General features: G+C 41.3%; 1 protein-coding gene across 1 annotated transcript in view; it reads left to right on the top strand.

The window, feature by feature from the left end:
* Nucleotides 1–25,498, top strand: part of SND1 (staphylococcal nuclease and tudor domain containing 1) — a 411,695-nt gene that overhangs the window by 26,929 nt on the left and 359,268 nt on the right. The window contains exons 2-9 of the mRNA XM_032869880.1: nt 3,526–3,675; nt 9,705–9,825; nt 13,454–13,532; nt 15,884–16,044; nt 16,804–16,895; nt 17,521–17,679; nt 19,217–19,323; nt 22,124–22,214. Coding sequence (XP_032725771.1) covers nt 3,526–3,675; nt 9,705–9,825; nt 13,454–13,532; nt 15,884–16,044; nt 16,804–16,895; nt 17,521–17,679; nt 19,217–19,323; nt 22,124–22,214 — 960 coding nt within the window. The remainder of the gene's footprint in view (nt 1–3,525; nt 3,676–9,704; nt 9,826–13,453; nt 13,533–15,883; nt 16,045–16,803; nt 16,896–17,520; nt 17,680–19,216; nt 19,324–22,123; nt 22,215–25,498) is intronic.

Here is a 25,498-nt window from a genome sequence, read left to right as displayed (position 1 = left end):
GTGGCTTAGTCAGTTAAGTGTCTAATTCTTGATTTCAGCTCAGGTCATGATCTCAGGATTGTGTGATTGAGTCCTACACTGGGCTCCATGCTGGGTGTGGATCCTGCTTGAGATTCTCACTTTCTCACTCTGCCCCTCCCTCCCTTCCCCCATCTCCCCCTCTGGTGCCCCCTCACCTCGCTTTAATTCTTTAAAAAAAAAAAAAATTTTTTTAAATTGAGGAGGAACTTGAGTAGAGACTCTTGGCAAATAAGGCAGGTGGAAGGCGTTTAACAATCCTTAGAAGCTGAAATGGAGGTAGTTCAACACACTACACCTCCTTTATGCAATTTCAGTTCCTGTAAATAGTAGGAAGGAAACTAGTTCTTCTCTTGTAGATAGGTCTCTTCTTTTTTAACGGTCTGCAGATGTAGTCTTTTCCTGCTTCTCTGCTAAGGCTATGGCTGAATGAGGGGGAGCGAGTTTCACAGGAAAGATGTACATGTGTCCGTGCTCTCCTCCTGGGGGAATAGGAATGGCGGTGCCTGCCACGATGAGCATCTGTTCTTATGGTTAGGAGATTGAATTGGTGCCTGCTACCTGAATTTGTACACTCAGTAGTATAAAAGGTGTCAGGTAACCTGTAAAGGAAGTCCTCTCTCTCCAATATTAATCCAAGCATTGACTGTTGTCTGAATGGCATATTTGGTGCAATAATGCAGAGATGTTCTGAGTCTTCCAAATAGCATTCAGGGAGAGGCGAGGAGGTACAGAGGAAGTTTTGCAAAATTCCTATGCACAAGTTGTTTGCCAAAACACTTTATGGGGCCAGGGTAATAGTTATAGACCCATTACCCCCCAGGGATCTGTTTTACTAGGTAGAGGCATTAGAGGTAGCACGTTTCTGATATTTAGGGACAAAGGGATTCTTCTCATTGGTCATTCTGTTCTTGAGCTTTTCAGTGTTTTTTGTTTTTTTGTTTTTGTTTTGTTTTGTTTTTTGGGGTCAGACTTGAGAAATAAGCACCTTTCCCCCCTCTAGCCTGGGTCAGTGCTCACTCATCAGGGTTTACCTTGGTCAGCTAAGGTGGGTTTTCTTGTAAATGGACCTTAGCTTTCCCAGCTGGGCTCGCTGAGAAGTACTGCGTCTCCTGGGAGTACTTTGTTACTTTTTGTGAAAGGTTGTCTACAACTGAGGACCAGGCACTGGGGACAAATGCTCTGGTTTATATCCTGTATGTAGCTTGGCTCTTGTCAGCCCCATTCAGAACTTGTATGTGAATGATTTCAAGCGCAGGTATTCTACAGTATGCTGTTCTTGCTTCTGCTGCTTGCGGAGGCTGGACTATAAATGAATCCGATCCTAGCTCTTTTCTTTTACATCCTTGGGCGCTTCTCATTTCAGGAGCACCAAGCATTCAGTGTTCTAGTATACCTGTTCTTTCCTGGCTTCACCTTGAAAGCTTGTCTTTTTAGAATGTCAGTTGCTAGGGATGATGCCCAGGGCATGGGTTCTCGGGAAGAGGCAGTTAGAAAGGCTGTTTGGTTGGAAGCCATAGAGTTTAATTGCTGGTAGCACTTGAGCAGAAAGGGTATAAATGAAGAGCATGACTTGTAACTAAGTAAGAAAGACTGTCTTTTTTATGTGTTGTCCTGATGTAGCCAGAGAAGAGCTATTTAGACTAAGGTCTATATGATTAAAGTATTGAGGATACTGTCATGTTAATCAGAGCACTATTATTTTAAAATTGGAACGTGTGTATTTGTCGGACAGTTTCTGTAAAAGCTAGTAGAATGGATAAAAATTGTTCATACAATGAAATATATAGCCATGAAGGTGAATAAACAAGTGTTTTACATCAACACAGATGAGTTTCACCAAGAAAAACAAAACAAAGGCAAAGCAAGTTACATATGGGCACACACAGTAGACTCAATTTATAGAGAGTTCAGAAATAGGAAAAAATGAAACCATACGTGTAGAGATGTAGACATAAATGGTAAAACTGTACAGGAAAGCAAGGGAAGGGTTGTCGTAATGGTGGCAGGGGAAGGGGCTATAAGTAGTGGGGCACAGGGGAGCCTAGGTTCCAGCAGCGTTCCTAGTCCTTCACTTGGGTGGTGGTTACTCAGTTGTTTGCTTATTTTTGAATGTGTATGTGTGTGTTTGAATGTACTTCAGTATTTATATTTCACAATTTAAAGCACTAATTAAAGTGAAGAGGCGAGGGCGAAGTATTAGCTAAGCAAATGTATACAGGAGTGCCTTCCTTTCTAGGCATCATTTCTTTACAGAAAACTCCGTGGTATTGTCTACCATAGGCCTCTCTGTTGGCAGAACTCTCCAACCTTCTATCTCCTAATTTTTCAGCAGATATTTCTTATTTTGAAGCGTTGAGATTGGGAGTTTCTCAGATCTAGTGAAGCCAGTGCCTGAGCCCATCTGTTCATTAAATTGTGCCTCGCTGAGCGAAGACAACTTGAATAGCCTGGGTGACGTTTGTCATTTTTTTCTCTACGCCTTTTCTTCTCTTCTCCCACTTGAAATCCTTCGTTCTTCTCCCCTGCATGTATTTTAAGTTAAATCCCAGTGAGCTTCAGAGCTCTTTTGCAGTGGGTTCTATGCCTGGTGCCTTTGATTAGAGAGCTAAAAGGAGCTACTGTGCTTGGGAGCTGTAAGATGCCTCTTTGATTTTTCTGTTTTAATCCTGGAGAGCGTGGACTTTCTAGATCACTTCATATGTCTCCCTTACTCTAGACTGAGTGCTGTCTGCAACGGAAGTGTAGCATTGCCCAATACTCACCTCCTTGCGGATGGACTTAGGGGCTTCTTCCTTCAGCTTCCCTTTTTCTTAGGCCTTCCATTGCTTGCCTTCATCCTAGAATGGGATGTGTGGATGGCAAGACATTAACTTCTTAATAATTGACAAGAACATGGTGGTGGTGCTCACTGGGATGAAATTACAAACATCATTCATCTTCATGTCTCACATGCCTCTTTATCCTGAACAGTCTATTTATTTTATGACTATTCCATTGTTTGTTTAATTCCTTCTTCTATCTTTGGGTCTGTCTTTTGAGAAGCTAGCCTGTAAGTATTTCTCTTATGAAATTAAAAACAGGGACGCCTGGGTGGCTCAGTCGGTTAAGCCTCTGCCTTTGGCTCAGGTCGTGATCCCAGGATCCTGCGATTGAGTCCCACATCGGGCTCCTTGCTCGGCAGAGAGCCTGCTTCTTTCTCCGCCTCTGCCTGCCACTCTGCCTGCTTGGGCACATGCTCTCTCTCGCTTGCTTGCTCTCTCTCTCGGTCTCTGAGACAAATAAATAAATAAATAAATAAATAAATAAATAAAATCTTAAAAAAAAAAAAAGAAATTAAAAACAATCCCATTCATTTAGCCATTCACCAGTCATTCCACAAATATTTGAATGCCTCCAAGGAGCCAAGTACTGTTCGAGATGTTGGGGATACAGTAAGTGAACAACTTCTGTTATGGTAATCTTACCTCTAGACAGTTAATTTTCTCTTTTTTTCTCCCTCTGTAGGTCCTCTCAGGCTGTGCCATCATTGTTAGAGGGCAGCCTCGTGGCGGGCCTCCTCCCGAGAGGCAGATCAATCTTAGCAACATTCGAGCTGGAAATCTTGCACGCCGGGCAGCCGCAACTCAGCCTGATGCAAAAGATACCCCAGATGAGGTAGGTGCTTCCAGAGGCTTCCCTGAGGCTGTGGACCTAGGTTGTAGCCCAATCTCCTAGACCGATGGAAGTTTTGTAATCTTTTCTTGTGTATTTTGGGTATTAGTTTTATATCATGGGAGTGAGGGTCTGGATATACCTGTCATGGCTTGCATGGGTTTCCACATTCACCACTGTTAGCAGTGATCCCTGTCTCTGGCCCTTTTCTCCTATCTTTTCCCATAAGCTTGGAGCCTCTTCTGGTTTGTCCATGTTTTCACTCCTTCTCTTGGCCTAGGTTGGAATATTTGCTAGGTTGTCTCAGTCATTTGAGGTTGCCATTGGTTATGGAAGAGTTCTTTTATTAATTTATGTTTGAATTCTTCATGTTCAAAATTCAGAAGGATAGAGAGTAAGAAATCTAGTTCTCTCCAGGGACTACTGATGTTGTTAGTGTGTTGTATCTCCTTCCAGAGCTACTTACCACCTGTCCCAGCAGACACTCTTCCTTTCATAAATAGTAGTATACTGCATGCCTCTGTTTTATTACAGATTCTTAATCTTGGATCCATGAACCCCTAAAGACATCTTTGAACCCCCTGAAATTGTTTGCAAAGTTTTGTGTAAACATGCATTGTTAAAGGAGGGAGTTTTAATTGGTTTCTTAAGGCAGCTTGTGGCTCACAGGTAGTCAAAAGCCATTGTGTTATGGTGATTTAAGAGACTTCTGACCCTGTGTCCCAGCATCCCCTCCATTGCCCTGTTTTCCTGCCTCTAACGCCTGCCCACCTTGCTGTCTTTGTGGTCTGCTTTGGACTCCTTCAGTTCTTACATCTCCTAGCAACTACTTTGAGTCCAAATTTGGCATGGTTTAGTCTTCTTGGCTCCCATTCTTTGAAACCTCAGTTCTTGTCTCTTCTTAAGTAGTGCTTGGCTATCATCAAAAGTGAAATTTCTGGATTGTAATTACTTGTCCTTTTCCCAACTCGATGATAATTGGGCAAGTTTGGTACCTCACCTTACCTCTGCTGTTCCTGATGTGGAAGTGAAGAAGAAAATGCAACTCAGGGGATCTTCTGTTTAAGGAAAACATGTAGTTTTTAAAAATCTATAATAAAGGGGCATTTTGTTTGAATTACAATAATGAATCAGTATTCTAGAAAATGGAGAAAAGTCCCCTGTAATTGTTAGCAGCAATCCAGTTAGATTCTTGGGCTGATGACAAAGTAGGCCAAAGAAATTCTTTTTCATTGGTCTTCCATAAGTGACCACAAGTATTAGGAATAGTGATAGTGTAGACATTGGGTTGTTTAGTGAGGATGAAACAAGATCATGTCAAGTGTTTAGCATGTGTCTATAAAGTGCTTGATAAATGTTACTTATAATCACTACTGCTGTTTGTTAATTTCTACTGTAAATACTAGTACTGTTAGTACTAATACTGTTAGACCAAGTCCTGAAGATTAACTCTCTCTTAGTAGTTTTCATATTTTGGATCCTAAGTGCTTTTCTTGACCAACATTTGGAATAGTTATTTTTCTTTCAGTTGTGTGTTGTGTAACAGCTTGAGTACTCATGAAAGGAGAGTTGACGCTGGCTGGCTAGGGCTGATTAAGTTCATTGCCCCAGAAGAAAGATGCAACATAGCCTCTAAGAAAGAAGGGTTGGGTTTTAATTTCCTGTTTCGTGGATGGGAATCTAGGGCAGAGGAACACAAGGCCAGTTGGAACTCGTTCTAAAATATTTTAACAGTATTCTATGTAATAGTACAGTAAAATCTTACAGGAACTATCCTAGCTGAGGGAATACTACAGGATCTGATCCCAGCCCTCATTCTAGTTTCATGTATTTGTACCGGTCGTACTTTTTTCTTCTCTTCCAGAGCAGCTCCATCTCATTGTTTGTCCTGGTAACTCTTCAAAGGTCCCGGAAATGTGAAGTATTTGATGGTTGCAGATTTCACCCTTTCTCAGCCACAGTCACCACTTCTCTGTCCTGATAATCCGATCATCCAGTCTCTCTTTTCCCTGCTGTAATCTGTTTTTTCCCCACCCCCCTGCTACCTCGCTTTTGAAGCTGCTTTGGCTCGTGACCAGTGACACCAACTGGTAATCCAAATCAGAAACCCTATTTTCTTTGCTCTTCCCTATGACATGTAGGCCTTTATTAAGAACTAGAAAGAGTCCGCCTCCTTTAAGAGATCTCTTCTCCATCCTTGAAACTTCATTGCTACTTCCGTTGTTCTTTCTTCCACTCTGATGGTCTGCTAGGAATGCTGAAATAATGGTCCTTCTGCCTTCATTCTCTTCCCCTCTAATCCTTTCTCCATATGCTCCCAGATCTTTTTGAAACAAAATTTATTCCCCTGCTCAGTGTTATTCCCACATTCATTCCATGTTTATATGTATGTCTTTGTCTACTACACTGTAAGCTCTTCGACAGGTGGGACCTTACCTCATCTCTGTTCTTGAGCCTAGTCAGTGTCTGACACGAAACAGATACACAGTGAATAAACAGAATAATGAAGTTTAAAAACTGAGCTTCTCCTTTTTGGGGATCAGTGGATTGTGGAATGTGGCATTACCCTTTTCCTCTGGTTTTCCTTTGTTTTGGAGCATGTTGTCTATTTTTTTCACATTCAGGAGTCAGGGATGGTATGGCTCATTTGCTTCCCTTTGTATCACTGTCCCAAATATCATTTGGTTCCTTATTCTCTGCCTTCACTCATGATACCTTCTTTCAAAGAAGCCCCATTCTCTCCTAAGTTCTGTGGTAGTAAAAACAGCTCCACTGTACGTCCCCAGTTGTCACTGCTCTATTCCAGGCTAATCCCCAGTGTTGCCTAGCTACTCTAGGCAGCCTAGATACTGCATTGACGGGCACTGTGGGAATTACATACTTATTTCCCACAGATTTACTGAGTTCCTGTTATGCGTGAAGCCCTGTGTTGGTTTCATGAGAAATCCAGAAATGAATGTTATGGTCCTATGTTCAGTGGAGCCTTTAAGACTTAGGATGGTGGGGTGGTGAGCCATAGAAGAATTGGTTATATCACATGGGGTGCAGTGGGTGGGGTGATTAGAAGATGGGATAAGAAGTATTGAGCATTGGGGCATGGAAAAAAGTAGCTAGCTTTAAGGATTTACATACACTGAATATATATATACATACTGAATATACATCTGTTCAGTAGTGGAGGAGTCTACCTGGTTCAAAGAAAAGATTGGGATTAAAAAACTCATTTCCTTGTAGTAGACCTTAGACCTTGCTTGAGGCAGGGAGCAGAGTGCAGGCTGCTAGCTTGCCTGCTGTTGAGCATTCTAAAGGGAGGAGGTGATTTGGAGTCTCAGCTACTTAACAGCCATTTGCTTCTTAGATTGAGCGCTGAGACATCATGAACAGACCATAGCTTTCCTTCCTGTGAGGCCATTCTGGAGCTCATTTGATAAATGCTTTGGGCAACTTTTCCTGTATTTGATTCCTAGAGTTGTTCTGGGAGGCTGTGTTGGGATAGCCTTCTCCAGCAAATGGGTGTCTGCTGGCTGTCCTCCGTATGGACACTTGGACAAAGATTTGTCCTGGAGTGCTCTCTGGGCCTTGCGAGGAGTGATGTGGTCAGTCGCTTCCATGGGTCTCTCAGTTGCCTCTCTTCATAGCTAAAATCTTGTGCGGTTTGGGAATGTGCCCACCTCTGGGTGGAACACGACTCGAGAGGCTGGTTTTAAAAAAGCAAGGTTATAGAAATTAGGTTATTTTTTCTTATAGGATTAGGTATATGTCCTTTCTACGACCTCCAGTGTGGCTTTCTTTTATTGCCCAGTGACTTACCAGCTGTAAAATACGAGGTCCTAAGGTTGAAGAGAAGGGTGCTCCTTCAGCGAGTCTTAAAAGCTTTTAGGACTTTTGTCTAGTTGGTAGAAATTGCAGGTTTGCCCATAGGTGCTAGATAGTTCCTTGTGAACTGACCCTTGATGAATGAGTTTTTACCAAAGTCCTTTAGGAGTACTTGTTTTGTCAGAGCTTTTCCAAGTATTTAGGAAAACCACATTTTACTGAATTTTAGATACTGGTGGGGCCTCAGAGCTGAATCCTGAACACGAGGTAGCTGTAGGACATGGCTCAGGCTGTTGTTAGAATTAAGTGAATCACTAAGGTCATCAGAATGGAGGAGGCTTTAGTTTTAGTTTGTTTAGTACAGTTTTTGTGATGTGGTTGACAATTGGGCTCATTTTTCAATTACAAGACTCATTGGTGACAGGTGGCTGCTTTCATTTTTAGGGAGTGGAGCAGGGGGTAGAAATGGGACATGAAAATATGATGAACTTTGTAGGACCATTGAGTGATTGGCTCTTTTGTTCTTGGGTGCTTTGAGGAAAGAGCATTAGATGAATGAGGATAAGCTTGTTTTTGTGTCTTTGAGAACGCTTACACAGAATCAGGTCTTCCTAGAAGCATTCCCAACTGATGTTCTGTAACACTGCTAGTTTTGTGAGTATCAGCCCAACAGATTGGTGGATTGCCATCTTTGGATTGACTTCTGGTTTCTGAGAAGTCATTGACTTCTGGTGGATTGCCATCTTTGGATTGACTTCTGGTTTCTGAGAAAAAGATGTTTTTCTTTTAGAAAAGCTTATTGGGTAGACCCATGGGATAATCTTAATGGTCTGAAAATGTTAGCAGAGGCTTCTTTTCCAGGCCAGTGATGTACTGTTTATGTTTACTCTCTGTAGCCCGAGCTCTGTGGCTCTGGGCAGTTGTAAACATGCATATCTATGCACACTTACCTTTCGTGCTTTGCGTTTTTTTCTGCACATGAGGTCCTGCAGATCCTATGTTCCTTGAACTTTTACCCCCTCCTTCCTCATTTCTGTTCTGAGGGAACTTGGGGGCACTGAGCTAGGTCTAGACTGTAAATTCAAGTGCAGTGCAGCTGGCCTCTGACTGACTGGACTCTTTCAGAGGAGACCTCTTCCTTTGTACCATCCTAGAAGTGGTGGGGTGGGAGACTTCGCATTTTGTGGATGTCTGGCTCACCCCTTATGTTAGGGCCTTAGATGGTTGGAGGGAAGAATGTCATTGTCAAGATGACTCCTTATCAGCGCCTGTTACTGGTGTCTTCCCTAAGATTCTGGGGCCTGGCTTCCACTGGTGCAGCCCCAGGATAGAGCAGGAAAAGGAAACATTTTGGGGAGACTAGTTCTTGCCCTTCTCAACTCTGCTGTTCTTAAAAAAGGTGGGGGAAATGATAGAAGCAAGGCTCTTCCTTGAGCAGGAGACTCACTGTGAAATAAGAGTACTAGAACCTTGCCTTTACTCTGACGATGCCTTGAACCGGTTTCGGCTAGTGTAATAATCAGTGAAAGCACTTTGTAAACTGGAAAGAGGCAAACAAATGGAGATGGTAGTTGCTTATGTTTTCCCTTTGACTGGGTGAGTTCCTGGAGCCTGGACTTCTCATTCAAGAGTGGGTTGATAAATATAAAGCATTTAGAGTAGTGGGTGGCTTATGGCAAGTGCTGAAAAATTATTGGCAAAATTGGAAATATTATTACTCATGGAGGAAACTATAGCTCTGAATAGAAAGTAGTGGAGGAGAAAGTCCTGCCAGAATCTGGGCAACTATGACATCTGCTTTGAGGGCATGTGCTAGTGAAACCAATTGCTGGATCCTCCCTTTTTTTTTTTTTTTTTTTTGAAAGGTTTTATTTATTTGACAGAGCGCAAATGAGCATGAGCAGGGGGAGGGGTAGAGGGAGAAGCAGACTGCTCACTGAGTTGGGAGCCTGATGTGGGGCTCTGTCCCAGGACCCCAGGATCATGACCTGAGCCAAAGGTAGACACTTAACTGACTGAGCCACCCAGGCGCCCCACTAGATCCTCCTTTTTTATGAGCCCTGTAAAAATGCAATCTATGTTACGTGCATTTCATTTTTATATTCCTCTCAGGGCTTAATGTAGGGCCAGGATATTGAAGGAATGAAGTTGCTTGAATGCTGATTGTGGTCGGAAACTAGGCAGTTCTCATGTGACACATTTGTTTTGTCTTGCAGCCCTGGGCATTTCCTGCCCGAGAGTTCCTTCGGAAGAAGCTGATTGGGAAGGAAGTCTGTTTCACTATAGAAAACAAGACTCCTCAGGGGCGAGAGTATGGCATGATCTACCTTGGAAAAGGTGAGTTAGCAAGGAGAAAAGGCCTTCTCTCTGAGTCCAGAGTTGCTCCAAAGATCAGATTTTATCTGGTGGAAGGCAGGTGTGAGTTCTGGTGGAGGTAGTTCTAGGACAGTTGGCTGTGGGTGCAATTGGAAGTCTTTTGAGTACTGGAGCTCTCGTGGTGCATAGGTGCTCCTGGTGCAATGTCCCTGATTGCTGCTCCTTGTTTACTCCTGTGCGTGCTTTGCTGGCCTGGGTTAGGTGTGCGTAGTACCCATAGCATCCTTCCTTATATTTAGACCATCGGCCTGTGTCACTCAACGGCTCTGTCCTTCTAGGTCATAGTGCTAATTGAATTCCTATAGATTTCCTATTGCATCTTCTATTTCCTTTATCTGTCTTTTGGGAAAGGAAGGGTTGTTTAGGACTCATGGGTTTTTGCAAGCCACATGGTTTGGAATGGAATGGAAAGAGCACAGGCTTTGGAGTTGTGTAGATGTGGGTTAGAATTCTGGCTTCTGTTACCATGTACTCTTATTTAACTCTTAGCCTTTGTGTAAGTCCTAGTTTTTTCATTTGTAAGCTATTGAGAGAGTTGAAAGAGATAGTGTGCGTGAAGTACTTGGCCCTGGCACAGAGTATGTACTCCGTAATGTGTGTGCACATGCACATATGCCTGCTGTTCAGCTGGGCCAGGTGGCTCATGTGGTAGGAGGTGTTCTGATCTTTTTTGGATTAGGGGGAGGAACAGAATAAGATTGTGGGATGGAGTTTGAACAGAAATAGGACATTGAAAGGATTGGTAGAGTGTTCTCCATAAAGCAGCCATTTTGGGAGTTATTTTGGGAGCAGGTTTTTTTTTTTTTTTTAAATCTTTGATTAAATTCTGTGATTCTTTGATAAAATAACCTTCCCACTGAGCTGCTTTAGATAATTTTTTGACTTGGGTAGTCAGTTAACTGGAAGTAAGCAAGCAGCTAACAGCATTCTCTTAAGATTCTGATTTTAACTGTAGAGGTCTTAGGAAAGTGAGTTGGATGACTCCAGGATGACCCTGGAGAGGTCTCATTTGATTTACCCGGTAGACAAATGCCCTTTTTAGCCTCCCAAACATTTGGCTGTCTGCTTCTTGATTGAATGGGAAATTATAGAAATATATAGAATCTTTTCAGAAAGAGAAACAAATTTGCCTTTTGCCCAACATTCAGATAATGTAATGGGAAATAAAGCACTTAAGCATTATTGTTAGATGGCTCCTGGTTAGAAAGAATAGAAGCTCATGGTCTTCAAAATGCAGTTGCTCAGGGATTTTATTACCTACAAAATTGCAGTTCCATAACAGCTGGTCAGTCTTCTGTTACCCTGCCGCAGACCTACCTGAAGCTACAGAAAATGGCAGGCACAGATAGCTCTATAAAGACACCACCTCTGAGAGTTCTTTTAAGTAAACCCGGTCTTCAACTAAAATGGTCTAAGTATTTTAAGGGAAGTTGACATTTAAAATTCTTTGTTGTTTCTAGAAAGTTCACTTTTAAAATTGACCCACATTATAAACTGGATATATGTGCATGATAACATGCTAGTGTTTAGAATAAGACCTCCTTCCTAGTGCCTAGGAAGTGATCGTAAATACAGACTGAAAGAATGTTTGGAATTGCCTACCCTGAATGTTTGGAATCATCTACATCTTTTAGTTTTAAAGGTTTAAATGACTTAAAAGTTTAATATTTTCACTCAGCTCTTTTAAGGAAATCTCCATGCCAATTCTAGTGAAAGGATGCATTGGCTTAGATAATCAGTATCCATATGTTTATCCTGTTTCGTGGCTACTTCCTTTTTGTGATGGAGAAGAATGGTAGAATTTGAGAATTTTTGGTTGACTTCAAACTTATTTAAAAAAAGTTAGTCTTCTGACTTTTGGAGAAAATATAGTCACCCACTTGCTCAGAATTCCATCCCAGTTGTGACTTGGTCAGTTTTATAATTTGATAAGTACTAAGCAAGAATAAGATCCTTACCCTACAAATTCCCCATTTCAGTATCTATCCACCACATTTTGTTGCCGGAGTTCAATCCAGGGAAATACATTTTTCTCCCTTTTGAAGGAGCAATCAGAACTCACTTTTTAGAAGTGGGACAGCCAAGGGCCATTTCAGAGCACCCTCTGCCAAGAAACTGAAAGCTATTTGGCATGCAGTTGATTGGCTGGTTTTGTGACCACATACCTTGTTTGTACCAGGGCTTCATTCTTTCTACTCCCTGACATCTTGGCACCTTATTGCTCAAGATTTCATTTTATTATTAAACCCTTCCTTTTGACTTTTTACTCTTTGGGATTCCTGTTGCTTTGAAACAACCAGTGTAATATTTGCTAATGTCAGATAGCTGTGTGTGTCTATGTCTGGCCTCAACAGTAACCTCAGTGGAAAGGTTCTGGTGATCTATGCTCAGCCTCAGAACCTGAGAATTCGTTGTATAAATATCATTCATCTCGACTTGCCTTGGTAGGAAAAGAAGCTTGTAATTTGCTCCTGTAGCAATCTGGGCAATGCTAATGGCAAGGCATTTAGGCTGGATTTGGGGTTGGTGTGTATATTGTTACTGCTTAGCGAAGTCAGTATATAGTGTATTAAATATAAATCTTACAGAATTTTATTCTTTGCTGACGGTACCTATTAGCTAGACTCCTGTGTTTCAGTTTATCTGGGACCTTGTTCTTTGCCATATTAAAGATTTTTATGCAGCAGTTCCTTCACAGATGTCTTCCTTTATCGCTTTGTCTGACAAGCAGAGATTTAAGAGCATACAGAACCTGAAAGCTTTTTCAGTAGCATGGAAATGCAATTAATGTTTCAAGTGCCCAGCTAGAACCTAATCAGATTGGGTTTTAAGTTTACCTTCATTTTTCTTGCCTGCTGTTATATGATAGATTAGAAATCTAGACACCACCTCTGCCCCTGTGTCTCTCAGAGCAGGAGAAAGTCTTTTGACAAATGGTGTAGCTTGTCTTGGTGTCCTCTTGGAGCAGAGAATAGGGCATCCTGAGAGGAATTAAGACTTCCTGTGTAAAACATGATAGACAATCCTAAATGAATCCATCTGATTGCACAGCAGGTGTGTGGACTAATTTTTTGTTTTTAATTCCTGTTGTGTGCTGGGCACTGTGTTAGATTTACAGACATTGTTTAATTTTCACAAGAACCCATGTGGTGGGTACACTTCCCATTTTATAGATAAATAAATGATGATACTGAGGGACCTTGTCTAAGCTATTAAGTGGCAGAATTTGTGTTCCGCTCCAGGCCCCTGCTGCTTAGGTCAGTGTTCTTTATACTTTCTAGGGCTGCTGTGTGTGTCTTGCTTTTCTTTCAGTCTCTGTAGTTCCTGAGATTGCCTTTGGCTTGGGAGATACACAAGAAAATTAGAAACAAAGTCCTGAAGAAGATTTATAGATCTTTGGGTCTTCAAGACTAGACATTTTGGGAGAAGAAGTTTTCTGAAAAACCCAACACTGTATTGCTGCCTTGTCCAGTTCTCTGGCAACATCATTCTTCTTGAGGAGCTTAGGGTGAAAAGTGGTTCCGTTTGAGCTCTGCTGCTGTTGGAGACAGATTGGCATCTTGTGTTTAATTCCCTTTTTCCTCCTCAGATACCAATGGGGAAAACATTGCAGAGTCTCTGGTTGCAGAAGGCTTGGCCACCCGGAGAGAAGGCATGAGAGCTAATAAGTAAGTATTTATTACTCTTCCTACCCCCTTAAATTTCCTTCTCCACTGTGAGAGCTGGGGTCACCTAAAAGAGGTTGTGTAGTCAGCTCTACTGTGGCTTTGCTGCATTTTCTTTCCTGTCCCTGGCGTACAGTGGGTAAACTGCTGGTGCTCTCCTGACATTTAGGACATTTCTTGACCCAGTGTGGATTTTTCTGAGCCAGGAGGTCACTCAAGATTCACTAGTGGCATTTGACATGTGTAACTCCTTTAAATAAGGGAGTTAGAGACAAGCCACTTCCATTCATTATATTCATAAGAGCCAACAGGCTATGTCTTACATGATAATAGACACTCAGTTCCAGACTATCCATCCGTCCCAAAAGATTTATTGAACACTTACTGTGTGCTGGGCTGTGTTCTGGGCACTGAGAATACAGCAGTGAACAAACAGTTTCTGCTAACATTTTAATGGGGAGACAGACAGGAAACCAATAAAGAAATAGGCATACAATATATCATGTGCAAGAAATAAGTGCAGCGAAAAGTAAAGTGGAGTGAATAAATAGAATTCAGAGCAAAATCTGTTGCTTAGGATCTAGGGAAACTGACAAGGGCTCAATGGTTCTGCTTAAAAGTCAGGGAAAATTTTCTGTCTCTCCCAAGCCTTTTAAGCCCATTTTGGTCTACAGATCTGTAGATGCATCAGTAGTAGGTAAAAATGTATTTGTTCAGCTAATGGCAGTGTGAAGATAATGGGAATGAGTGTTAGTTATGTAAGCTTTATAGCACATGTATCATGTTCAAGTTCACCAGTGTTGGCTCACAGTAGGATGGATTGCAGCTGGCTTTAATTAACACTTTAGTCTCTGAAAAGTGATATGTTACATCAGTAATTTGGAGGCTAAAGATGCTGTTTAAATCATTAAGTCCTTGCTATATTATATGACTGTTGTTGGTGTACAAAAGGCTTTAGGTAAATATTTGCACGAACTGTACCAGTGATGGGGATGAGCAGAGACAAGAATGTACTTTTTTTACATTTTTCCTGCCTTCGTAGACTTGAGGCCAACTCGTTCGCTATAAACTTCTGTGGGTCCTTTCAAACTGCAAAGAAACATTTGTTGGAGCCTATAATTGGGGAGTGAGCATGTGGGAATTTAATTAAATAAAGACCTTTGTCTTAGGTGGTGTTTTTGGAGGCTGAAGTTGTATCTTAAGGAGAAATGTTGGCATGATTATGATTGCAGTATTTTTTGGGAATCCAGTTGGCAACCAGAATGAAATTTTTAAAAAGCCCATAACTCTGTTGTACCATCTCAACAAAGAAATCTCCCTTGGAGTCCTGATCTTTTTTCTTGAAAGCTGTCTTGACTTCTCCTTTTTTCAGTTTCTATGTTTGCTTCTATCTCTTAAGCCATACTTTTTATTGAATTCTGGTTGCAGTCTTGGGTCCCCAAAGATGTGACTGTCTTTTTTGGGGAAGACGGGGAAAGAATAGTACTGAAGACTTCTGGCTTGAGAAATTATAGGTCAGGGATCTCTGTTCTGATATCCCTACTACTTACGGTGGGAGATTCAGTTTATGCATATAGCCTTTGATGGAACCAGGTGTTGACATTGTGGCAAGGCCTCAGAGTTCACTGTTCTCTTTAGCTCAGGGATGTGTGTGTGAGGGTGGTGGCTGGGGGTGGGGGAGAGCCATTTCTGGTTTTGCTTTTTGGTCTATCTTCTGGTTTTCACTGTTCTCATATATATTTGGTTTCCTGCGTCATGGAGGAGGAGTCTTCCATTTTCAAAATGGAAGCTTTTCAGACTGCTTTTGGCTTGCTGGTCTTTACTGAATGTGTAAGTAGTTTTGGGCTGACATCTGTAATAACAGTATTTGCTCTGTATTCCCCAGCCCTGTTCTGTAGACAGTAGGGAGTAAGGGTGGTTCTTAGTCACTTTCCTTGTGCTGTGTCCTGCCGAGCTCTTCCTGGATCCAGTGGAGCTCTTCCTGGATCCAGTTCCTGAGTCTGGGGTGGTTAAATGAAGCTGTAACCCCCAGAGAGGCTTCCCTCTGAGCCACCAACTTGTTCTCTTGGAATCACTGATGGTGGCAGTACTGAGATGTGTGTTCTTTGCATCTTCTCATTAAATGCTCTTAGGAGCGAATCTGTTGTTTGAGGGAACAAGTCTGGAATCCGGAAATTACACTCATGGTGATTTTTCTAGTTACAGGCTTAGGCCTGTAGCCATAGATGTGAAACAAATGCTTTGGTTTCTTCAAGGGGAGCAGATGCGGAAGAAACCCAGAGTTCAAAGAAGAACCTGATCCCCACCCCCCTACACCTTGTGAGCTCATCACATGCTTCTTTTTCATGTCCCAGTCCTGAGCAGAACCGGCTCTCAGAATGTGAGGAACAAGCAAAGGCAGCTAAGAAAGGAATGTGGAGTGAGGGGAACGGCTCACATACTATCCGGGACCTCAAGTATACCATCGAGAACCCAAGGCACTTTGTGGACTCACGCCATCAGAAACCTGTCAATGGTGAGGCCTGGGGGGAAAGACATAATACAGAGTGATTTCTGTTTGTTTTCAAGTTTCTCGAAGTTTATAAAAGCTGTTTTACTCGGTAGCCAGAGGAAATTGTTAAGAGTATAACAGCACTGTGGTATTTTGGAAGGTAACTTGAATCCAGTTTTGTAGGTTACAACAGATGTGTTCTGACAGAGGTTAATCCTTTGCTGGTGCAGGGGAGGAGATTGCTGGTAATTTTCCACATTGGATATCTTCCTGTTTTCTAAAAGCTACCACTTAAGTAATATCCCTGAAATTATATTCTGTATACATGTAAACACACACACACACACACACACACACACGTACGTGTTTGCGCACGCACTCATTCACACTGTAGTTCCTGGCCCAGTTTTGAGACCTATTAATTACAGACAGAGTAAAATAAAATGATTACCAAGTCTGAATTATTACTTCTTTCTTGCTGTGCACTTGGTACTTAAGTGGTGAGCCAGCGAGCTTATGGATAACGAAGCTTAGGTATGAGCCGTGAGATCCCAGAAAGTGGAGAAGACCTAGAAGTTGGTCTAATCTGTATTCCTAGGAATAGTTCGTAGAAGAGTCTGTTGTATGGATACTCATGATCTTCCAGTGTTTCGTCACTTCTCAGAGGGAGGCTTTCTGAGGTTTTTGGGGGAGATGAACTGTGTTAAATGCAGTTTGATTGGGCATTGTTTATCCCTGGCACAACTTTGGCTAGTGACTTATGCTGTTTGTTCTGTCACACAGCTATCATCGAGCACGTGCGAGACGGGAGTGTGGTCAGGGCCCTGCTCCTCCCAGATTACTACCTGGTTACGGTCATGCTGTCAGGGATCAAGGTCAGACCTTACACTGGGCTATGGGGGTGGATTTAGGGTTTGTGGAAGTGTTCACTGACGGGTAGCTTCTTCTCCTCTGGGACTCTGGATTTACTGATTCTTCCCAGTGTTAACACCTGACTAGAGTATTTTTCTACTGTAGGCATTGCAGTGGGACTATTCTCTGTTAGATCAAATAAGATTTAAAAACATTTTTTTTAAAGTACTTAGCGTTTTGGGCTGTGTGAAGAGGTGGTTGAGATGCAGAAAGTGAACTTCAGAGCTTCCCATCTCCCCTGAGAATGACTGTCTCAATGTAAAATATCCATTTTGATTTAAAAAAAAAATTAGGGATTTAAAACTAGTCAGTGGTGACTCTTTTTTTGGCAAGGGGTAATTTTCAAATATAATTTAAAATTGCCCCATGATAGTGACATGCATTTTATTTACTTTCCCAAGAAGTCTGACAAGATGCTATTTCGATTCCCTTTTACCAGTATGTTTTTAAAAGGGGTTAGAAGGCCTGATTTGAGACCTCCTCAACTTAACTTTGTGGTATTTGTGGTTTTGGGTGGGTTGGTGTGGTTTTGGAGTCCCTGGCACACACCTTGAGGCTCATTACCCACCTACCTTACTTTTGCTTCAGTGCCCAACTTTTCGACGGGAAGCAGATGGCAGTGAAACACCAGAACCCTTTGCTGCAGAAGCCAAATTTTTCACCGAGTCTAGACTGCTTCAGAGAGATGTTCAGATCATTCTGGAGAGCTGCCACAACCAGAACATTCTGGGTACCATCCTTCATCCAGTGAGTATGCCCATACAGACTGGGCTGGGTGGGGTTGGGGGTGCATTTGGTGCTTGATGGGCTGTGGTTTACTTCTCTTCTCTCTGTATTTAAGAACCACTTAAATCTCTTGGCAGGATTATCATCTGATTTTTGAGGCATTTTCTAGGGGGACTTCAGTTAACTGATAGAATTGAACAGATCCGTCAGACTTACTCACTTTAGAAAAGGAACCTCAGCTTTTGAGTTTGTAAGGGGAGGAGAACTCCTGTTTCCTCAATTGTTGGTCCTTGAGGTTGGGAATAGGCAAGTTGAGGGGCTGCCCCATAGATGAGCAATTGCACTGAAGTGTGTAGTACAAGATTGCTGAGCTTTGTATGTAGGTCTGGAGGTAGCTCTTTAAAGTGTTGGTGGAACTAGGGACACCGGGGTGGCTCAGTCAGCTAGGTGTCTGACTCTTGGTTTTGGCTCAGATCATGGGTCCTGAGATCGAGCCCCTTGTTGGGCTCCCTGCTCAGCAAGAAGTTGGCTTGAGATTCTCTCCTCTCTCTCTCTGCCCCTTGCTCTTTGCCCCTTGCTCTCTCTCTCTCTCAAAGAAATCTTTATGAATTTATTTTTTGAATTCTATCAAATATTTATGTATTTTAAAATATTTTTTAAAATTTTTATTCAGCTAATTAACATAATTCAAATAAATGTTTAAAAAAAGTGTCGCTAGAACTATCATGAGGAAACTTTTTTATGGAAAAATTAGTTTGTGTACTTCAGGCCTTAGCCATTTACCTTCTAACTCTGCTTTTGAGCAGGAAATAGGTTCTTTATGTTCATCTAGTTTTGACTCTCAGTTCTTCCCATACATATACTTTGGTGGGTGGGTTCCTCTTGGAAAGGAAGTGATGTTGTTTTGTACTACCCAAGTGCAAGTGAATTTTCATTCTTATAACCTATGTCCAGTACAGAATAAACTACTGTTACTTATTCTTTGGCTAGAGAATACTTTCATGCTGGCCGTTGTGGAAGGCTGGGAGGCTTGGTTTGGAATGTGCCAAGGTCATGTTTTGTCTGAAGGACTAGCTTTCTGCTGTGCCCTACCAGATGTCACAGTAGAATGGAAATTGTAATTCACTGGGAAAATGTAGCTGAAGTTATTCCTTACTCAGCCTTCAGCTTTCTCCTTATGAGAAGGGGAGTAAGTGCTGATCTTAGGGAAGCAAATAATAAGGTGTAATCTCTACTAAAGATTAACATCCTCCTCTGCCCACAAGAAGAGCTATTGAAATGTCAATTCCATTCAATGCCACTAACATTTATCCTACTCCTGTTAAGGGAGAGTTACTGTGCTGGGTGTTGTGGGGATGGGAAGCCAAGGCTGTTAGGAGTTGCCACAGAGTGATGTCTCCCACCTCAGAGCTGGTTTCTTAATGAGAGAAATGCTTTATTCCTTTCCTTTTTTTTTTAAATATATGAACTGCAGTATGGATTGTGACTGTTGATTGTGTCAGCAGTCTAGAGAAATGGATTCTCTTGTGCCTGCCTTTTCATGTGCCTTGTTTTTCAGAATGGCAACATCACAGAGCTCCTCCTGAAGGAAGGTTTTGCTCGCTGTGTGGATTGGTCGATTGCAGTTTATACTCGGGGCGCAGAAAAGCTGAGGGCAGCTGAGAGGTAAGGTCTGTCAGGGAAGGCTTCCAGCCAAGGATCTTGTTGAGGATCTTTAGGGAAAGAAATCTAGTGATCTTCTCTCACCTATCTATGTCAGTATTTGTTATATTTCAGTAAAGGATTAAGGAAATTCCAAATGAGGCTAAGATCTCATTGAGGAGTTGCTTAGTTCTAAGTCTTTGGGTTGTCTGATTCATTGCTCTGCGGTAAGGGCTAGATTTTCATTCAGCAAACCCGATTTGCTGCTTTACTGTTTTTGGGTCACTACCTGCCCCCCAAGCCCCTCACTGAAATTCTGGGTTTTAGGCATTTGGAATGAAATAAACTTGAGGCTCATTTGAGGATAATGTAATCACTTATCAACTACTACCAAACAAGCAGGTTGGAGCCAGGGGTATGATGGAAAGATAGAGCCTTTGGGTCCTAAAACAGGACCAGTCAGTGTTACTGTGAGACCTCATGCCCTCATTTATTGAAACATGTTTTAGTTAAAAATGTTAAGGTAGGGGCACCTGGGTGGCTCAGTGGGTTAAGCCGCTGCCTTCGGCTCAGGTCATGATCTCAGGGTCCTGGGATCGAGTCCCGTATCGGGCTCTCTGCTCGGCGGGGAGCCTGCTTCCCTCTCTCTCTCTCTCTCTCTGCCTGCCTCTCTGTCTACTTGTGATCTCTCTCTGTCAAATAAATAAATAAAATCTTTAAAAAAAAAATGTTAAGGTAGGGACGGAAAACGTGAAACAAGATGGGACTGGGGAGGGAGATAAGCTGTAAGAGACTCTTAATCCCAGGAAACAAACTGAGGGTTGCTGGGGGGTGGGAGGGAGGGATAGGGTGGCTGGGTTATGGACACTGGGGAGGGTATGTGCTCTGGTGAGTGCTGTGAAATGTGTAAGCCTGATTACTCATAGACCTGTACCCCTGGGGCAAATAATACATTGTATGTTAATAAAAATGTTAATGTAACTGTGGGGTGCTGTTGTCACATTTTTAGCTAGGTGTTTTGTGGTTAAAGACTTATGTAGAAAATAACTTATTTCTAGAAAAACAGTAGTTGGATATTCCAAAGATTGAATGGCTATTTCAAGTGTCAAGGTCAGGAATATCTAGGTGTAGGTGAACTTTGTTCACTTGATGGGGTAAAGGGAAGAAAATGAAGCAGGTACCAAGAGTAGATGAATGGAGATTATGCTTGGGGAAAGCCCCAGCCACCATCTCCCAGGATGAATTTAAGCAGAAGACCCACCAGCTACTGATGACAATGGTCCACTCTCAAGGTATGTTGTATGACTTACTTCAGAACCATTAAGTTATAATGGTCTTGACAACTTTACGTTTTTGGCCTTTGAGGCACAGCTAAGAGATGTACAAGAACATGAACTGGATGAGTATAGTTCTCTTCCTCTGAGTCTTTCATATCTTTCTGTACTCATAAGCAGAAAGACTTGCAACTTTTTTACAAAAGTAGATTCTAATCTGGGCCATTAGATATGGCATACCTGATTTTAAAAATTATATTAAATTTTTTAGTTTTTATGTTCCACAATTAAATTCAAAAGATAGAATACTCTTACCATATACAGTGGTTCCAAATACCTCAGATTATTCAGTGATGCTCCAAATTTTTTTTGTTGTTGTTCAGAAAATTCTGTAAGTCCATTATTCTAAATATAATTTTGGTTGATCATTCTTTCTGCATTCTTTAAGTTCCTGCCTCTCTTTGAAGTGAGTACAATGGCAGTAGTATCTACATGTTTTATAACATCTTTAGATTATATGGATTTTTAGCTCATCATTAAAATACAGGTTTAGACCAAGGAATGCAAATCGTATTTCAATAATCTGTGATTACTTGCCTGCTCTTTTGCATGCAGTATTTGACTCGATTGCATTGTTAAATCCGTGTCAAAGTATTTTATGTATTTTACAACTAATACATGCTACTTCGTCTCTTTCTCATTTTAGTGCTGCCTTTTTTTTTAAAAAGGTTGCAAATAAATAAAATTTGCGATACTGTTTTCACAAGTAAGCGTTCCTTTCCCTTGCACGTGTGTCCATTTATCTGTAAAGACTTTTGTAAATATAAAACACAAAAAGTGTATTTGAAAATACAGCTGTTCACTGTTTTTTTTTTAAATCTTTGCACATATTCCATTTCGCTCTCTTACCCTAACTGAAAAAATTCCTAATGGCTTTGGTGCTGTAAAACCAGTGTCTGCCAACACCTTTTTTTCACTTTTGTAAGTGAACTTCTACTGGATTTTTGTCCCTTTTCTTCTTCTTTAGATGCACTACAGAGACCATTGTGTTCTTGTTTTTCACAGAAGATTTGGTTAGCTGATAATCTTTTTTTTTTTTTTGGTATTCAAATGGAAATTGAGCAGGCCTGTGTTTTTTTAAAAATGTATTTGTTTGTTTAGATGTGGGTGTTCCTCCCACTTCAGAGAGCCGTTGCTCTGCGTCTGTCATTCCAGTGCCTGGCATTTTAGTAGTCCCTCAGGAGAGACTGGATAAGCTAACGAGCTATTCAAGATGGACTTGTACTGTCTGGGCTTGAGAAAGTGCGCACCTAGACCCCGGTCTGCCAGCCAAGGGTGTATGGTCTATATCTTTGTTGGACAGTTCAGTTCCTGTACACTCTTTCCTGTGTCTTTCACACTTTGTTCTGGTTTCACAGGTGGCCTTTCTCTTGGGTGTCTTGTTTCTGAGGTAGAGTAGGATTCTGTACTGTTTGCCCCAATGGTGATGGTGGATTCCATTTGCTGACCTATTCTGTCTGAATGATTTGCATCCTTGTTTTCGTTGCCAGGTTTGCCAAGGAACGCAGGCTGAGAATATGGAGAGACTATGTGGCTCCCACTGCTAATTTGGACCAAAAGGACAAGCAGTTTGTTGCCAAGGTGAGTCATTCTTGGCATCTTAAGATGCCTGGTGGACATTGTCAGCTAGTGCTAATACAAAGATCTGAACAATCAACCCAGAGCTGAAGCGTTTCTGTTTTAAGCCACTGGGGTTTGTATGCGTGTGCAGTGATTGCATGCGTGTGTGTGTTTATCGCAGGGGACTTGGAAACTGTAAGAGCTTTCTTGTCATACATTTGCGTAACTTCATTTAGAGTTCGTGAGTTAAAGTTGTAGACTATTTTAGGACTTCTGTCTGCCTGATAAATGGCTTTTTCTTCGATTTCCATGTCAGAGTGTATGTGAACTCAAACTTCTTTCTGTTTGGGGCCTCTCATGGTTTTGAGTTTTTTCCTCATGTGATGTGTTTTTCTGAGAGCTCTCCTGAAGTGTCCCAGGATTGATTCCTTTGACAGCGACCAGTACTGTTGAATAGACTATTTGGGTCCAGCAACATGCTGTATTTCTTCTTAGTTGGTGGGTTTGGTATTTTGAGTGGTAGACCAGTTTTCCTCACTTTTCCCAAAATGCTGTGATGTTTTCCACTCTGTTTTTACTTTTGGGAAGAGATGCTAGAAGCTTTGTTTTTTTTTATGAGGTTAATTAACATATCTATCCACTTAGAGGTGGCTGGCCCAGATGAGTTTAAGATGGGAAGCCACTAGGTGGCACTGTCAGCCTGAAAAAATCATGGATCGGTTTCTTTTAGACTGGTAAAAATTTTAACAGTCTCTGAGGAATTGTTTGAATTTTCTTCTTTCTTTTTTATGGTGCCCAAGACAATAAGTCACAGAGTACTCAAGTGTCTTCTTTCCCTCTTGTAGTAGGTGGTCCATCTCCAAGCAGCTGTCAAGTTAGCCATAATTGGGTCTTTAGTGGACATTAGTGGGAATAGTCCCTGGTTGGATTATCCCCCCTGCAGGATTCTCCCCCATGCAGGATTCTCCCCATCCTTCCAAGTCTTGGTACAGACCAGAATGAAACCTTGCTTCCTTTCTGTGTGAGGACCATACTAGTTTGGAAACTTGGGCACAGTTGTTCTACCTAACTGGAACTTATTTGCTTCTGCATATGTTTCTTGTATCTCTTCTGTTCTAAGACTATAGCCACACAGTGAAAGGATAATCATTCACTAAACAAAGGAGTCAGGCCTTCCGGTTTTCACCATCACTTTGAGAGGCTGTGATATTAGTGATGTAGATGAGGCTTAGGGGGGTCCTGTTATCTTGTATTGTCCCTCCTGGCCCCTTGCAGTTGAAACTGAGTTTATAGAGAAACCCAGAAGATTTTGGAGGATTTTGAGCCTTTGGTCATTGGGGGAACTCTAATGCATTGCTGAAGGAAGAAATTCAAAAGATTAGATGATTGAGTCTATAGTTTGTATTTTTCTTAAATATGACTTCACTGATAACTAGAAAAGAGCTGGCACATTTCCTCTTTAAATCTAGGGTTCCAGGATATGTGTGTTGTGTTTTAAAACAGAGTGAGGCTTTTTTTCATGATGAAGTTCTGTTTGTTAAAATGGTAGAATAGAGGAAATTGCCTCTAAAAACCATCTAAGGATTATGGGGAATAGCCTTTTTCCTGTAGTATCTTTAATATAAATTTAGGTCATTTGGATGTAGGCCTGCTCAGAGAGCAGAGAGAGAGATGTATTTGTAGGTAGATAAGTGGTTTTAAAACTTCCTGAGTTTTAGATATTCTTCAGCATCACTATTATTCTTTTAAATAGGAGAAAAGCATAAAAAGGAGAAGAAAAAAACTCTCAAACTAGATGAAACTACTGTCACACAGCATTTTTTAAAAAAAAGTTTATTATACTGTCTGTCCCAGGGTTGGCAGACTGTGGCCCATGGCCCAAGTCTGGCCCACTACTTGTTTTGTATGGCCTGTGAAATATGGATGGGTTTTATATAGAAAAAAGATGGGTTTTACATGAAAATGATATGACATTTAAATATCAGTGTCATGAATAAATTAGATCATGGCCACGGTTTTGTTTGTTTACATGTTGTCTATAGCTGTTTTTATGATACAGTGGCAGGGGTGAGTAGTTGTGACAGAGACTATATAGCCTGCAAAGCCAAAGATATTTGCTCTCAGGCCCTGTACAGAAGAGTGTGCTGACCCTTTATTTCTACCAGTCCTACTCAGAGTGCCTTGATAGAATGTAAGGAGCTTGAGCCAGAATGTAAATCAAGGCATTGCTTCTTTCATCAAGAAAATCTTGCTCCCGAAAAAAACGTCAGCAATGTTCTCAGTGATGTAGTTGATTTATGTTCTGGTACAAGCTCCTCTCTTTGCAGACTGGCAGCCACTTTTGAGTAGTACTGAACTGTATTCTTTTGTGTATAATTTTCCAGTTGGTAAGTTTTTATTTTTTAATGCATAAAAATTTAAAGAACTCTGTGGGCATATTAAATGTATTAGTCTGTTTTCCTGGTCCCTTTAGGCAGCCATTTTCAATTCTTGGCTGATCTGTATCTTTGAATAAAATGATTATATCACTCTTTCTTAACTTTCCAGTGTTAGGTATGACCCTTTTCCTGCATATCATGGAAGATGAGGATTCACATGGGTGTGCGTGTGCTTTTCCCTAATCCTTCCAATAGGACTGTATCCTAATTCTTGTCCAATCTTTACTTTGTAAATGCTAATTACCACTGAGCCATATGATATATTATGGTTACATTTCGTTTCCTGCAGAACTTTTTGTTTACCCTGGATTTAATAATTTTAAAAGTTTGTGTATTTTTTATGTACTTAATAATTTGACCCCCAGACTCTACCTCTGTAAATCTCTTCTTAAGACATTGATTCAGCCTGTTATTTTTATATTTTTCATTAGTACTTTTCAGGAGCCTTGTGACCTATACCAATCTGGACTAGTTCTTTTGTTGTTCTTTTTTCATTGTTATAGAGCTGTCATCTTTGGGTATCTTCACCATTTTTCTGGGGTTTTCTTTGCCTTACTCTGGGTTGGAGCTATGTTTGCTGGATCCCATGGCTTCTTTATAATTTACTACTTTATTTCGGTGGCACACATTCTCTAGCTTCTTGGGAAGAGTGCTTGGCAGGTAAATGTTTTGAGACTTTTCATGTCTATTTTGTAATTACACTTGATCAAATGTTTAGCTGGATACAGAATTTTATGTTAGAAATTATTTTCCTTCAGAATTGTGAAGGCATTGCTCCACTGTCATTTAGCTATTGGGAGATTTTTTTTTTTTTTAAGAAGTCTGATACCATTCTGATTCCTCATCCTTATATGATTTTTTTTCTTT

This window comes from Lontra canadensis, unplaced genomic scaffold (assembly GCF_010015895.1).
Source record: "Lontra canadensis isolate GAN:19392208 unplaced genomic scaffold, GSC_riverotter_1.0 scaffold2, whole genome shotgun sequence".
NCBI classification, from domain to species: Eukaryota; Metazoa; Chordata; class Mammalia; order Carnivora; family Mustelidae; genus Lontra; species Lontra canadensis.
This window is presented reverse-complemented; position numbering and strand designations above follow the sequence as displayed.